The sequence below is a fragment of the Rhopalosiphum maidis genome, chromosome 2, assembly GCF_003676215.2.
Source record: "Rhopalosiphum maidis isolate BTI-1 chromosome 2, ASM367621v3, whole genome shotgun sequence".
Lineage (NCBI taxonomy): Eukaryota > Metazoa > Arthropoda > Insecta > Hemiptera > Aphididae > Rhopalosiphum > Rhopalosiphum maidis.
In genome coordinates, this window is record NC_040878.1 from 88,030,651 (window position 1) to 88,047,702 (window position 17,052).

The following is a 17,052-nucleotide window of genomic DNA, read 5'->3' on the forward strand; positions in this document are numbered from 1 at the left end:
ATTTCCAACTTAATTAATATACAGATTAAAATCGTTTTTATATTACATGCCTATTTTTACATGTTATTGGTATAGGCGAAATATTTGCTTTTTCTCAAAACTGCCTATTTCCGTAAGCCGAATTTTAAAGAAAGCTATCTTTATAGTATTTATAACATTTTATAAACAAATATAACGAACATAGTGGAGCAAAACATTTTAATTTATTAGAGAACATTTGAAACGTTTCAAAACATTTTTCGTTATCATGTGTTCTAGGTATCATGTATATCTACTGACATGAGAGGGTTCGAATTTGGAATTCCAGTAACACAACGTCTATAAATAACATTTATTTGTACGTAAGACGACTAAAACGTATACAGCTAATATTAATATCCATATTAATAGTAATATTTACTTATCGTTATAATATTTATGAAAAACTATTTCAATTTTGTTTTTGCCATAGCAGACTATTTCCAGGAAATGGTACGTTTTGCACAAAATAGATGTATAAAATCTTTAAAAAAAGTATAAAAACTATTTTTTTTTAAATGTTATTTAAAAAATGAGTTCAATTTTTAATTCTACCTCTAGGATCATAATTTATTTAAATATTATATTTCCCATAATGTTGTAATAGAAAATTGGTATTTCTGAAAATCATATTTTTGGAAATAGGTTGTTTTGGAAAAGAACTCCTCAATTAATAATTAAAATCCAACGATTTAAAGTTGTATTATATTAATAAACGAATAAATTAATGTGAAATATAAATAATGTTTAGTACAATTTAGTTACAGTTTAGATTATAAAATATTATCCATAGTATTCTTGTACTATAAAAAAAATCATTCGATTATACTATATAAGAGTATCTTACACTATTACTTCTCGTACAAAGGGACAGTATTACATAGTTATTATGTTATATTATATTGTATATAACTTAACTAAAATGAAATAAAAATATTGATTTTAAATATTCTACACACAAACCTTTCCTTGAGCTGCATTTGTTATATTATATGAAGAATTCCAATCAACGCAAACTGGTGCAACACCAACACTAATAGAAATTCTGTTTTTTAACACGATAACAGCTATATCTGCACTATGAAACTCATTTGTTCCATAATAACCTTCTTTCAAATAAATTATGTTTACCTTTAAAATTATTTGTAATCAATATTTAGTATTTGATAACTGTTTTAAAATTCTACTTTTGAATTAATAACTTACATCCATTATTTGAGTAAATTCATTGTCAATAACCGTATAATTTCTAGTATATTTTCCAACGGCGATTTTGTATAGACCATCGTTTATTGATATTCGATTAGACGACATACTCTCATGCCAAAAACAATGAGCCGCTAAAAATTGTATTGAAATAATTATCATTCTTTTCTTAGATGTTAAACATATTTTTCAGTTTTTACCAGAAACGACTAAATTTGGACTAATTAATGATCCTCCACATATCAAGTCATACATGGAACTCTCATTTTTAAATAGATATATTCCAACATTCCCAGGTGCTGTTCCAACATATGCTGTATTACCATTATAGATCGATGGTTAGTGTCTGACATACGATCTACCGCAATCTAAAATGATACTCGAATTCAAGTATAAACGACAAAAATTATTATTTAGAATCAATATTATAAACACAAATTGAATCATAATGTTAAAAGTTTAAAAAAATTTTTTTTTTGTACACAGTTTTAAAATCACCCACCACAAAAATGATAAATAATAATATTTTTTTTAAAGTTTGACATAGCCAGTTGTTTTAATATTTTCTTAATCATTGTTCTAATATATATTTATATTTAAATTTAAAAATTTCATTTGAACTCGAATACATAAAGTAAAATAATATAAAACCAATAAATAAATTCCTTGAATATGTTTATTTATAATTTTTATAATAAGTTATTTATATGTAACACATACATATATAATAACCATTTGAATAGTGTAATAGTCCATTAAATTAGTGAAATATTCAGAATGCAGCAAATGTTTGCTATTCCTCATGGCCAATTATTGTCCGTAGGAGTGGTTTATATGAACAGTAGTACTCGCCGTCATAGTTACCAGTGCACCAGTCGTTAAAGTTCGTTGCGCATACGTCGAAAACAAAACAGCGAGAATCCAATGTATAGGTAAACTAAAAATGCATGAATATAATTTAAAACTACAATTACATGGAATGCAAGTATGTAATTGATTATTCCACACTTCATTAGACTGACAAAGTAATTCAATTGGAGTCTCTTCTCGTCCATTTGGTATTATATGGGTAGGCTTACATGATTGTATAGCTTTTGTACCAAGTATTGACGGATTTGAACAATTTGCATAATCACCATTTAGAGTACCTTTAATATCTAGACTATCGGATAATAAAGGTGGATATATTTCTATAAAAATAAATACATTTTAATTAGAAATAATCAATCATCGGCCATATAACATTTAAATAAATAACTATTGCAGCATACACTATGCATAACTTACTAAGACATAATTTTTGAGGATTCGATTTCCATTTTCCATTTCCCTGGCAAACCCTAAAACTACTTGGGAATGCCTTATGATATCCAGTTTCACGGTCCTCGATTACAATATGATGTGAATTAATTGATGTCCCGTGAAATAAAATTTCATCCAAACCTTCATTAAAAATATATAACGCCTTCGGAAATTGGTAAAACACAAGCATTTGACATAACCTGGTATAATATTAATAATAAACAATTTAATGAAAAATGATTAATTTTTTTTGACCTGATAGCACAGGGTGAGACCATCAAAGCAGCAAGGTATTGTGAAACCCTATAAAAATTGAGGAGAGCTATTCAAAATAAAAGGAAGGGTCTGTTAACAAGAGGAGTCTGCCTGCTGCACGACAACTCCAGAACCCACACAGCCAATGTCGTGAAACAATTTTTGGGCTCATTTGGATGAGATGTTTTGAACCGCCCTCCGTATTCCCCAACCTGGCGCCTTCAGATTACCATTTGTTCACTTCCTTGATGAAGCACACGGGTGGAAAAAAATTGTTTACTGACGAGGAGGTGAAGGGGCGGTCACAAGAAAAATTCTTGTGACCACAGTTTTCAACGTACTGAACTTGTTATGGTCTTGTTATAAAGAAGAAGAGTAAAGCTTTACGGAAGTGTAGCGAACATAGTAAAAAAATATTTCCTGCGGTCGTGAAAGCCTTAGTACACTTACTTTCTGGATATGCCTCGTACATTAAAAAATACAATTATGTGGAATGCATCTATATAGTTGATTATTCCACGTTCCGTTACACTGACAACGTAATACAGTTGGAGTATCTTCTTGTTCATTAAATGGTATAGTGTGTGATTCTTTACATGATGTTATAGGCTACTGTATCGGGTAATCGATGGGTTTGAACAATTAACAAAATTATCATTTAAAATACATTTAATATCTAATGTATATGATAATAAAGGTGGACACATTACTATAAATATAAACAAACATATCCAAAGATTTGACATTTAATATTTCCATAAGTAATAATTACAGTATAAATATTACAATACATAACTTACTGAAACATGATTTCTGAAAATTCGAAGTCCAGTTTTCATTTTCCTGGCAAACCCTAGAATTATTGGGGTAAGCCTTATAATATCCAATTTCACAGTTCTCAATTATAGTGCAATTACCGTTTATCAATGTTCCGTGAGATAAAATTATATTTGAATCTTTGTAAGAATATATAACTCCTTCGACAGTTGGAAGAATGCAGCCTACTATATAACAAGGATTTATCATATAGTTTATCTATAGTAGAGTTATTGACTTTTTTTATTACATCTGAATTGAGCAGAAATGTTTTTCCAGGGTTATCGTTAATATTAAATATATCGGGATTTTTTATTAAAAATACCTATTGCTATTTAAAAAAAAAATACAAGTTTTAATGCGCATGCACACACTGAAAGGTATAAAAATGTGAAAATCATGAGAAAATGCAATTTAGGTATTCCTTATCTCCACGCGAAAACCCCATATCAATCTGAGGTCAGCTAACTGAAATATTTAGTGTTAACTTTAAAAGGAAACATGCTATATATATATATATAGCACATATATATATATATATTAGAATAAAAGTATGCGTGCAATGGATTTAGCATATTATAATGAAAAAAAGTACTTAAAAAACTCCAAAAAGGCAAAATTAAATTTCTTGAATTTAAATCTAAGTAATATAAATCGAATCTATCCGACTTAATAGAAAAGTAGAAAATAAAACAAATGCCAAAAATATCCGTACTCTACTTTTAACAATGTATAGTGGTGGTTATATAGCCTTATTATGCCTATAGCTATAAATTGCTTATCATATTTTATCAATTACAAGAAATAAGACAATTTAATGACAATATTCTGATTAATACAGCAATATTTCATTAATAAATTCAATTTTTGTAAATATTCATTATTTTCCTTGTATTTGAAAAATTGTCATTTAGTATATAAAATATATGCCAGTGCTGTTCATTATAGTCTAAAATAAAATAATACATATTTTATATTGGATTGCATCGTTAGTTTTATTGTATAATTTACGATACCTACATTTTTCTTCATCGGATCCATCAACACACTGTCTTACACCATCACATTTACTATTTTTAATGACACAAGCACCATATTTACACCAAAAAGTACACTTTGGATACCTTAAATTTAAAAATTCAGTAAAATATGATAGTTATTTTATTAAAATAAATTTTTTCACATAACTCTAAAGTTTCATCAAACCCATCCTTACAATCTCGAATTCCATCATAAATTGATGTTTTATCAATACATTGATCAGATATACATTTATACTGGTCTGCGCTTAAAAAAAAAAAAAAATATCAATATGTGTAAGGTTTTGAAATTAAGATTTAATGTAGAACATAATATTCTATTTAACTTATCATAACTTGTGATATATGTATTATGAAGGTAATTATTCTTCAATTAGATAGTATATAAAAAATCAAGTATCATAACATATTTATATGTTATACTTACAATAAATAAATGTCATTATAGAATTAAATGATTTATAGGTTTATAATGTTAAAGTTATGTATATTATGTAAAAAATGTAATATTCAGGAATGTGTTTTTAGTTTGATGATTACATCAAACTAAAAAAAAAAAAAAACATTTATTAAAATGTTTTATAAATATGAATAAGAAAAAGTATTCTTAAAACCCGCTAACAGGCATGTGGTTGATCCATCGATGTATTGAATACTGTTTATAGAGCTTTGTTTACATTCGGGTAAGTTTTCGTCAGAGCCATCGACACAATCATTTTTACTATCGCATTTCGTACTCGTATCCACATAAGCTCCATATTTACATCGATATGCAGATTTTGGGCATCTATGTTATACAAACAGATACATAATATTAAATATTATTTTATAACTATTATTTTTTAGTTATAAGCTATGGTAATATTTATTCTTTACATTTGCCTAGGACATAATTTTTTTGTCTCGTCTGAACCATCTGAACAATCTGCACTACCGTTACAAATAGCCGACGTCTCGATGCACAATCCATTCGAACAAATAAACGCGTTCTCGGAATATCTGATATTGTAAATTCAAAATACGACAAACAATGGTTAAAAACTACAAATAATTATATCATAAAAGCTATAATTAGCTCTTTACACCATTGCACGGCTTATCGTATTATGTATTTTATAAACATAATAATAACTAGTTAAATCAATAACAAAAATTGAAAATTCTTTTGAGGCTTCTAACCCATGTTTTTTTTATAAGTCTTTGTAGTCGATGGCTTAAAATAATTTCTTCTTCGGAATGTCACTATATGTCTTATCGTATTTATAGTCATATAAATACCTATATTTTTGCCTAATTTTCCAATTCATTAAAGTTACTTATAACTGTTACAAAATTGTCTTGCAATTTAAACTTTAATTTTTTTCTTTATTAATTTGTGTATAAGCTATTTGAATACAATAAATAAAATAATTGTTTACATTATTATTTTTTTAATTAAAAATATTATTATTATTTTTAATAATTATATATAAGTACTACAATAATAGAAGACTGGCTATACACACTCGAAGACGTTTGGATTACCGTGACGCTACTGCATTTTGTTACGTCCAATAATTACAAACTCTTCTACAGACTCAGACGATACTCGAGGTATCTAGTACCCTGACCATCCATCAGATCTCAACAACCTCGATCCAACACATACATATAGCCAATACATTTAGAGTAGAATTTTTTTTTTTTTTTTAATTAAATATTTTTTCTAATATTTTCAATGTATTAAATGTATTCTTGTTTAATTTTAAATTATAAATAATCAATATTAAACCTATTTCTTTTTCCTTAATATACATAAAGAATGAATTATATATAATTAAAAAGGTGTATATATTACGCAAATCACGCTATAACTGTTTTTAAATCACTACAATAGAGTATAAGATAAATTAATAGGAAATGTATAAGGTTTTATATAATATATGAGTATAATAAATCTGTAATAATTTACAGTAGGTGTATATTGCTTAGCTTGTTTATTATTTGATATAGGGACTCGTTAAGTTTTTGTGGTCCACGCCTCCCCCGAGCTACCTAATGTCGATACTTATATAATAACATAATAATAGTTAATATTGTAGTTACCAACACTATGCATGATGATTCAATTTGTCGCTTTTCAAGCTATTTTTTTCACAAAAAACGTCTATTCCTGAAACACTTAAGTTGCAATATTAAATTGTGTAATATTATAAATTAGAATTACCTGTCTTATATTGTTCTGAATTTATATCGTGCATATTATGAACTATAAATCGTTGATATATACTTTTCGTTTTAAATAATAAATACCTAAACCTTAAAATAACTACTATAATAATAAATTTACTCGCAGGAGTCATCATTAGTTGGCTTCTTCCTTCGCCTCGTATTTTAATTTAAAAACATTTTTTTTCTCATTTAACATATTTTTTTAGTTCTTACTAATAAATTTATAAAAAGTAGATTTTTATATTAGCTATTCCTTCAATTAAAAATAATTTACTGTATTTAATAAGGCTCTAGGTCAATAATTGGCTCCCGTGAAAAAACGTCGTATGCGAACAATAATAGACCGGTGTAGTAATTGTATACACTCTCACAATAGGTAACTAGCCAAAATGTTGTGAAAAAAAATATGCTTAATAACCACTAAATTTTTGAAAATTTTCACAAACATATTACATTTTCCAAATATAAAAATGCAATGTATCATAATACATAAAAAAAAAATAAGTAAAATAATTTAAAAGTTATATACAAAAAAAAAATAATGAACGTTTAATATTTACACTTGAACAATACAAATAATTTAAAAGTTCATATTTCGAAAAATTAATATTAAAACTATTAAAAAAGATAATTTTTTTTATTATTCATACAATTATCCAAGAAAAAAATCATTTAATTTTATTTTGTAAAAGATACTGCTGTTGAATACAATCCGGACAAAATGTTTAAGTTTACTGTTAAAAGGTTCTAATATTTATTGTAACTGCACGAGAATAACTATTTTTTGACGCATTATAAAATGCGATAATAATAATAGATAAATAGATAATAAAACACCATAATTGTGACAGAAAAATTCATGGATGGGGTCTCAAACTCGTTGTTTCAAATTCTGTAATGGCCGCTTTACAAATTTTATTGACGTACGTTGCATTAAAACACTTAAGAATGCAAAAATAAAATATAATATTTATTTTACTGAAGGAAATATTTCATCAAAAATAGATAGTAATGTCCAGAGTATTAAAAATAATAATAATATTATAGTTTAGTTATAAGTTATAACTAATTACCGATCAAAATTAAATCTCGAGTAAAAAAAAATGAAGAACAATAAAGTTGTTCATTCACACAATTATGATGAGGAACTGATTGTCCAAATAATAGATACCTTTTTTTTTCGTGGATACCAATTATATTATATTATTTACTATCGAATAAAGAATATAATAGATACACATATTTTACAAACAATTTTCATTTTTTAGTCCCAAAATCATTTTTACATAATTGGTAAATACAAATGTACAATACGTAATGCATGCAGATACTTTCATCATGCTATTTTAAATTACAAAAATTAAACTCAAGTAAATAAAATACAAAATTTTTATTTTAAGTACAGTTTGTCCTAATTTATAAGTATATTATCATTTATTAAATAATAATACAAGTATAATTAAATTTAATACTAGTATGTACGTAGCATACGGTATTAAAATAATATTTTTATAAGTTTTCAAAATTGGTGACATTTTTATCGCATTTAAATTTTGTTTAAAAAGTATTATTTAATATTTTAAAGCATATCATTGTTTTCGAAAAAATTGTATTTTTCTTTTAATAATTAAAAACATTTCAATATAGATGGATAATTTAATGAATTATCTACAGTTTTTTTTCATATAACCAACTATTCAATAAAAAATATTTTTATATCGTATCTTGTGAGCAATATTAACATAATTTATTATATTGCTTACCAAAAATTTAACATCAATTTAACCAGAAATACGTCACCTTCATGACCAATAACGAATTAATATAGAAGTTATATTGGATATTTTACAGCAAATTTACAAATACGTGCACGTAGGTATTATTTAACTGCAATGTTCAATAAACACTAAACAAATATAATATGTAATAAATGAATTAATAATCAACTTCATCGGAAAAGTAGATCATTTTTAAAATTATCTATAAATACATATGTATCGAAATATAATAAAAAATACATGCGTATAATATTAATTTTTATCAAATTGTATTGTAATAAAAATAAACAAACGCATTAATATGACCAATAAAAAAAATAATTAAAAATAAAGTATATAAAAAATGTGAAAAGAAGTTGATTAGAATTTTATCGATTTATGATAAAAATCAAAAATACCCCCCTGAATTTTTTTTTAGTTACGGCCTTGCGCCGATCCTGAGTACTTACGTCTCAGTTTTTATTTTTATCTTTTTCATAGCACGGTCGCAGTATTAATCCACAGCTATAGGTGCATGTTTTATACACACCACCTAGATAATATATATATATATACACATTTATGGAAATATTAAAAATTCAATAAAGTAACAATTCGAACGGTCACGCAAATAACAAAAAAACAAAAAAGAATACAAGACAATTTTATATATCGAAGACAATATAAATTAATTTAAAATTAAATCAAGACAAAATTTAGTCAAAAGAATGGCATTTAAATACCATCCTATATAGATAGTCTAAAAAAAAAAACAAAAAATTGTTGACCCTGATATAATAAATTTTTGTCCAGGCCTTTAAAAAAAGTTCCAATAATACATTTATAATGAATTATTAAAAGTAAAAATACATAAACATTTTAAAAATAATAATGTCTTTTTTTATTACAATATTATCGAAATTAAAATAGAAAAAAAGAGTATATTACAATTTGAATATATACAGAAATTCTACATTCTTTTAAATTAAAATTTTATTTTACGGACTTTGAACACAGCAAACTCAGTTATGACATCGTATAAATTTATTATAGGTTAGCCAGCCAATGAATTCTCTATGGATAAAAAGAGCAAGTGAAGTTAGTCGTTATTGACTTGTGCATTTCTCAACTTACTGAAAGACCTTTCTACTCCTGTTGCACTCATTGTAATAATATAAAATATAATATTAGCTAAATCACTGAAATTAGAACAATTTACACGCAAAGTCCAGTCTTCTATATTAAAATTAAAATTTTAGGATTCTGGTATGTAAATAATGTTGATTTATATATTTCTTAGCTGCTATATGCGTTTAGATGATCGACCAAAGGACAAACTATATAAATATGTGGTAATGAAAATATTTAAATACTAATAAGTGAGTAAACTAGTTTTGTATACTACTACATCAAATACAGCTAACAGTTTTTTGACGTTTCTATACTAATGTATAATACGAGTATTATTAAGATTAGCTACAGGCAAACACATAAACAATCATAAACAATTTTTGAATACATAGCTAAGTTTGTTTTAAACGTATTAAAATTGTACGCATAATACTATTATACGGTAAATGGTGTGCCGAGTCTGATTCTATTGCCAACGAAATACTGAATGCCGTCGAATGATAAAGTTCTGTGACGCCACAACGTTCTGTGTCGATTGTGTTCCGCGGCGAAGGCTTCTATGTCTCGTCAACGACTGACCAGCGTTCTATTTTTCTTATTCACGTCGTTTTAAACATGATGACTCTCGTTATGCGAGACCCTGAACAAAATGACTGCTGACTAAAGAGTATTTGGTAAAATGTATTAAAAAATTATTAGAACAAAGGTGCTATTGTTTATATTTAATACAAATGACCATAAAATGGTTTATGAACTTGGCTTAGACTTCTAAAATTAAAATCAAAGTTTTATTTTATTATTTATACCAACAATAACATGTGTAGAATTAATGAAATTTATTTAATTATTTTATTTTTATAATAACTTTCCATCAACGATTGAGATAAATCTATACTATTTTATACACATTGTTTAGTATGTTTGTTGTATGAATAATAACTTTCTATAACAAAGCGTTCTAGATAAATTATTTAGTTACATCTTTGCATTAAACATTTCTTAGTATTTCCTTAAAATATTAAACTATTTATTATTTATTAAAAAAAAAAACATATTATTCCATAATAATGATATAACAAGCTCATTACTCAATTCATTCGGTTATGTCTTTTTTAAATAATCTCTTATGAGATTTGTTAATACGTAATATTGTCCGTATTTAAATGTAAAGAAAAGGTTGTTTTAGCATCAAAATATGAAATTAATTATCAAGTACAATAATAATAAACACGAATTTAATGGTTGTAAAATGAAAAATATGTTGCAAAATATCATTCCTACTAGTGCAAATCAAGTATATATTGCTTACGTATCACCGTTTTGATAATGTCTTATTATTGTTTGTTTCAACAAACAAATGTCTATTGATAGTTATGTCGGTGCGCCCGATAAGCCGATGGACTGTCTTCGTCCAGACACCGGTCGAGGTCCAGCTCCGTGACTATCCCGGCCCCGCGCGCCTCGCCCAGTCCATGGACTTATACGTGTCATTCGCGGCCTCAGTAAAGCCTGGTATGCGAGCCGTTCGCGACGCTATTTTATTATTCGTTTTTTTGTCGCGACGACGAAACTTATAATAGGTACGCCAATCGAACGTCCTCCGCCGTTGCGAACTCGCCGACGCATGTGTCCGTCCTACCATTCCGATAACATTCCGTTTCGCGTTTATTCTATACTCTATGCCATAGGTTCCCAAAGTGGTCTACATCGACTCCCGTCGATTCTGACCTGTAAGTGGTCTATTTCAATGCAAATTAAAATTGGGGGTTCCGTGTAAGCACTGTAGTCCATGAAAAACATCTAGATAAATTTGTAAAAATTTTATTTTAAGGTTCTACGAAAATGGAAAAAGTTGGCAAGTGGTCTACGGGGCAAAAAAGTTTGGGGACCTCTGATCTAAACACACAGCCGCGAACAATGGTAAGTAACAATTGATACGTGTGTGTTATTATAATATACTTTGCGTTTTCGGGACATTGCACGACCATCTTCATCATCCATCAGCCCACAACAGTACACATTATTCAGTTTCCGTTTCCGTCAAGCGTCTAAGCCACCAGTACGAGTCCGAGCGGAAATTGTTATTCTGTTTTTTTATAATTGTTTATTTTGTATATCGTTGTCGGCAGTCGCCGCCTAATACGTAAGAACCCTATCAATATTTTGTTCTATATTTTCTTATCACGTACGCCTGATTAGCTGCGTGACTATTTTATTATTATTTTTATACATCGAATTATTTATCATTATTATAATTTTGTATTTCGAATTATTATCAATACCTCGTATAGAATATTTGTTTTGTTATTATCAATTTTATAGATTGTGCCTATTATCTTTATAACAATTATTTTATGCCCCCATCCCGTGTCTCAATAAATATTATACAGTCCATTATAATCACGTCACGGCTATCGCCCGTATTTGTCCGGGACGGGTAGTGTAGTCAAAGAGACAATTTTAGCGATCGCCTGAGAGCGGACAATACCTGACGACGTTGCCAAAACCACGACATCACACCAAGTTGTCCCTCCAACAAATTATATATTTTATTACCTCCTTTAGACTCGGCACAGAACTTATTATCAATTACAATCATTTGAAATTTATCTCCATAGTAAATTATTCGACAAGACTCTTGATCGATGGACGACAGTGTTGTTTCTGATTAAACGGGACTTGGTATGTCTTACTCCGTTTTTTCCCAACCAACAATTTGTGAAGTATAAAACAATTTTATAATGTTAAATATCACTCTTGTTTAATGTAATCGTATAAATGTTGGAAATGAATAATTAGTATTTTTAGGTAATTAAAATCTGACAATCAAAGTTTTATCATTTTAGAAGTCAAAGATGTTCTATTATTACAATAACATTCATGTGTACTATAGAAGGAAAAATTACACTATTTACCTATTATACAAATAGACAGTATTGAATGGATATAATATATAATACTTAACTGTAATTAAATCATAATTTAATTTTTTTAATTTAATAAAAAAATGGTATTAGACAAAAAAATGTTTGAGGGTCCGCGAATTCTAAAAATCGTTCATCGGGGGTCAGTGTTCTACAAAAATGTTAAGAACCGCTATAATATGTTATAAATTATATTTGTAATATGCTTGAACACGGCGTTCTAGATAGATTATTTAGCTACACATTTGCATTGAAAATCTCCAAGTATCCGTTAAAATATTAAACTATTTATTATTTATTAGAGAAAAGATATATACCTATTATACCATAAGTTGGATATAATTAGCTCACTATTTAACACATTCGGTAATATATTTTTAAAAAAACATTTTTTTTCGAGATTTGTTGAATACATAATATTTTGAGTATGAAATAATGTACTTTTTATATTCTTGTTATGAATAGCTTTTGTTAATTTTAAGTAATTTTATGACTTTTGCACTGTATGTAATAAGTAGCTTGGTTAATCACTTTTCTAACAAAATTCATCAACTGAATACAACAATTTATATAGTAAAATAAATGAAGTAATTAATAAAAATAGATAGCACTCAAATTCAGTACGTAATAGTTTCCATGTTTAAATAACAAGAAAAAGTAGGAGATTCGTAAAATAAAAAAAATTGTTTCTTCATGAAAAAATGAAGATGTAATTTTTTATTAACTTAAACAATGAAATTAATTGAAAAAAAAATTAATTTTAATTATGAAGTACAATAATAATAAACGTGAATTAATAAGTTGTAAAATGAAAATATTATTCCTGCAACACAAGATTATTAATACTAAACAAATGTAAATTAATTATTTAATGCTTATATACTACTTATAATGATAATTTCGTATTGAATTTAATTTAGATGAACATTTATTTCTAAACGAATATGTTAAAAATTGTTATATAACAGTAAAAATATATTCATAACAATTTTAATTTTAATTAGACATAAAATATATTATTTAAGTATCATACTATTGGGCTTAGATAATTATGTTATCACTTAACAATTATATTTATTATACAATTCAAAAATCCATTGAATGTAGTATTTAACATTTGTAAAAACTCCAATTGGATTAATTTTATTTGCATCATTGAAAATAAATATTCCAGTCAAATAATAAAAATCAGAATGTAAAAATGTCCAGCCTGTACCAGTGATATGATATTTATTTTCTGAAATAAAAATATATTTTATTCAAAAGAAAAATACAACTGATCATACAACGATTCTAGAAAAATATATATAATACAGATGATTATCATAATTATGATAATAATAATAAAAATATAATTGAACAATCATTTTGCTCTTTGAGCCAATAGTATTTTCATTCTAGTTTTTTAATAATTCAGATTTTCAGTCTTAATCTCACACAATATTACGGATATGATAAATATTTGCTTACTAGGTACTAAATGATAAAGATTTATTAATTATATCATTGATTAAAAATAGTTAATAATATTCAATGATAACAATCAATGTAAGATAGGTTAGGTTAAGTCTCTATGTAATGTATTTTCGTCAAATTTCACAATCTGGACGAATTTTTAAGTATTAGTAATTAAATATTATATTACCTAATGAAGATCTAGCACAAAACTTATCAGTAGTCACATACTTTTCCAATCCATATGTAAACTTTTCTCGACAAGATTTTTGATCAATGTACAATATATTTACATTATATTTAAAACTCCAATCAATACAAACGGGTGCTACACCATAGCTAATAGAAACTTTATCTTTTAACACAATAACAGCTATATCATTAGCATAGAAACCAGCTACTCCAGAATAATATTCATGCAGATAAATTGATTTCACCTTTAAAATTGTTTTAATCGATATTTAGTATTTCATAGCCATAGTAAAATTTTACTTTTGAATTAATAATAACTTACATCTATTATTTGAGTGAATTCATCGTAAATAGCCGTATCATTTCTAGAAAATTGTCCAACGCCGATTTTGTATGGACCATTGTTTATATTTGATATTCGATTAGACGACATACTCTCATGCCAAAAACAATGAGCCGCTAAAAATGTTATTTAATTAATTAATTTTTTCTTAGATTTTAATCACATTGTAATGTTTTTACCTGAAACGACTAAATTTGAACTAATTAATGATCCTGAACATAATTTATGATACTCGAAACTAATATTATTAAATTCATATATCACTACGTTCCAAGGTGCTGTATTAAAATTATTGATCAATAATTTTTTATCAACATACCATCTACCACAATCTAAAATAATATTTGAATTTAAATACATATAGCAATAATTAATATGTTATAATACCTATTGAATAATGAATAAATCATACTTTTGGAAGCATAAGAAGATGTTAGCAAACTTTTATAAAATCGTCTATTAATATAAATATAAAGAATAATACTTTTTACTATATGACATATCGAGTTATTTCAATATTGTATCATAACAATGTTTTAATGTTTAATTAAATAAGAAAATATATATTTACCTACGAATATAATAATTGTACTTTATTACATATGATGAAACATAGTAATTAATAATTGAACATTAATAAAATGGTCAGTATGTTAAGTATAATTAAATTTTTTTTGCTAAGTAATTTTGTATTGCGAAGAAATTTTAAGATACATTGAACGAATCCTAGTTGAGTGATCCAGAAAGCTGATCTGTTTTGACTTTAACAACACATAAAAAACATAATAATCATTTGGATAAAGTCATAGTAATATATAGTTCATTAGTAGGGCTAGGAATTTGCAGTATTTGCATTTTTTTTCGTAGCATTCCAGAATATAGCTCATCAAATACAAAATCCAATTCATACGTCATAGAGTGCAAATATACAATTTTTTTTTGCATTTTTTTTTGCATTTTCTTGTGCTATTCGTAAATAATTACATTTTTTGTTCTTTTGCGCCAGTTTTTAAGCATTTTTATTTAATTTTTGTTAATTTAACGCATATTCGACATTTTTGGTACATTTACGTAAAAATTACTACAAATATTTATGGTGTTTACGTATCTAGTGAAATGTTTTCGTCTTATCGGCAAATATTTCTTAAAATAGATTCTTAGAATTTGTCAATGTACTGCGCAGGAAGTAGTGGTTACGTTGACTGTCTGGACATCAGTCTATAAATAATTATAATACAAATATAATATTATGAAACGATATTTGTTGACTTGTTAAGATAAGAATTTCGGTGGTAGGTTCAAATATAATATTGGAGTGTTACCGAAAGGCCCGTATTTTCACTACTCAGTAATCGTTATAAAGTCATGTTGACAAGTGTATTGCGTATATTAAATTGTTTTGTTTTAATCCCGTGTTGTGTTGGAATTTCATTTAAAATGGCTAAACATAAAAAGTCATTGGCTTGCCGTTTACGCACATATGTGTCCGAATTTGGCGATAATATTTTTACCACTGACGGTACAGTACTTTATTGCACAATTTGCAATATAAAAGTTTCGGCTGAGAAAAAATTTACTGTTAATCAACATGTTGCACGTGATAAACATATTCTGAGTATAGAAAAAAAAATTAACAAAAAATATCTACAACTCAGACTCTATTAACCACTTCTTCGACAGCATCAACTTTCAATTACGATCTTTGTAAGGCTCTATTATGCTCAAATATACCACTTTTTAAATTATCACAACCGTCTTTTCGATCATTTTTGGAGAAGTATACAAATAAAATCATACCAGATCAATCAACATTGCGCAAAAAATACGTTAACGAATGCTACGAAGAAACAATAAATAATATAAGAGCATATGCTTCAGAAAAGAAAATATGGGTGTCTATCGATGAGACGACAGATGTAGCTGGTCGTTATGTGGCAAACGTAATAATAGGCACCTTAGAAATCGATAACCCAGGTAAAATATTTCTTTTAAACTCGGAAGTTATAGATAAAGCTAACTACGCTACAATAAGTCGATTATTTGATAAGTCGCTATTAATTTTATGGCCTGAAGGAATTAGGCGTGAAAATATTTTGTTATTTTTATCTGATGCAGCGCCATATATGGTAAAAGCTGGTAAATCTCTTAAAATATTTAATCCCAAAATGGAACACATTACTTGTTTAGCTCACGCATTGCATCGAGTATGTGAAGAAATTAGATTACAGTTTCCAAAAGTTAATAAGTTGATTTCAAATATGAAAAAAATATTTTTAAAAGCCCCTTCCCGAATACAAATTTTTCGAAATATTGCAACAAATATTACTTTACCTCCAGAGCCCATACTTACAAGGTGGGGTACATGGATTAACGCGGCGATTTATTATTATGAACATTTTTCA

At 26.7% G+C, this 17,052-nt stretch overlaps 1 protein-coding gene across 1 annotated transcript in view; it reads right to left on the minus strand.

Moving 5' to 3' along the window:
• The window catches only part of LOC113555044, a 30,184-nt gene that overhangs the window by 2,022 nt on the left and 11,110 nt on the right, over positions 1-17,052 (minus strand). The window contains 14 exon segments of the mRNA XM_026959340.2: positions 982-1,149; positions 1,225-1,358; positions 1,425-1,592; positions 2,199-2,414; positions 3,582-3,785; positions 4,528-4,725; positions 4,772-4,884; positions 5,260-5,424; positions 5,514-5,636; positions 13,493-13,505; positions 13,727-13,897; positions 14,306-14,552; positions 14,630-14,766; positions 14,830-14,982. Of these exon segments, the coding sequence (XP_026815141.2) occupies positions 982-1,149; positions 1,225-1,358; positions 1,425-1,592; positions 2,199-2,414; positions 3,582-3,785; positions 4,528-4,725; positions 4,772-4,884; positions 5,260-5,424; positions 5,514-5,636; positions 13,493-13,505; positions 13,727-13,897; positions 14,306-14,552; positions 14,630-14,766; positions 14,830-14,982 (2,210 nt within the window).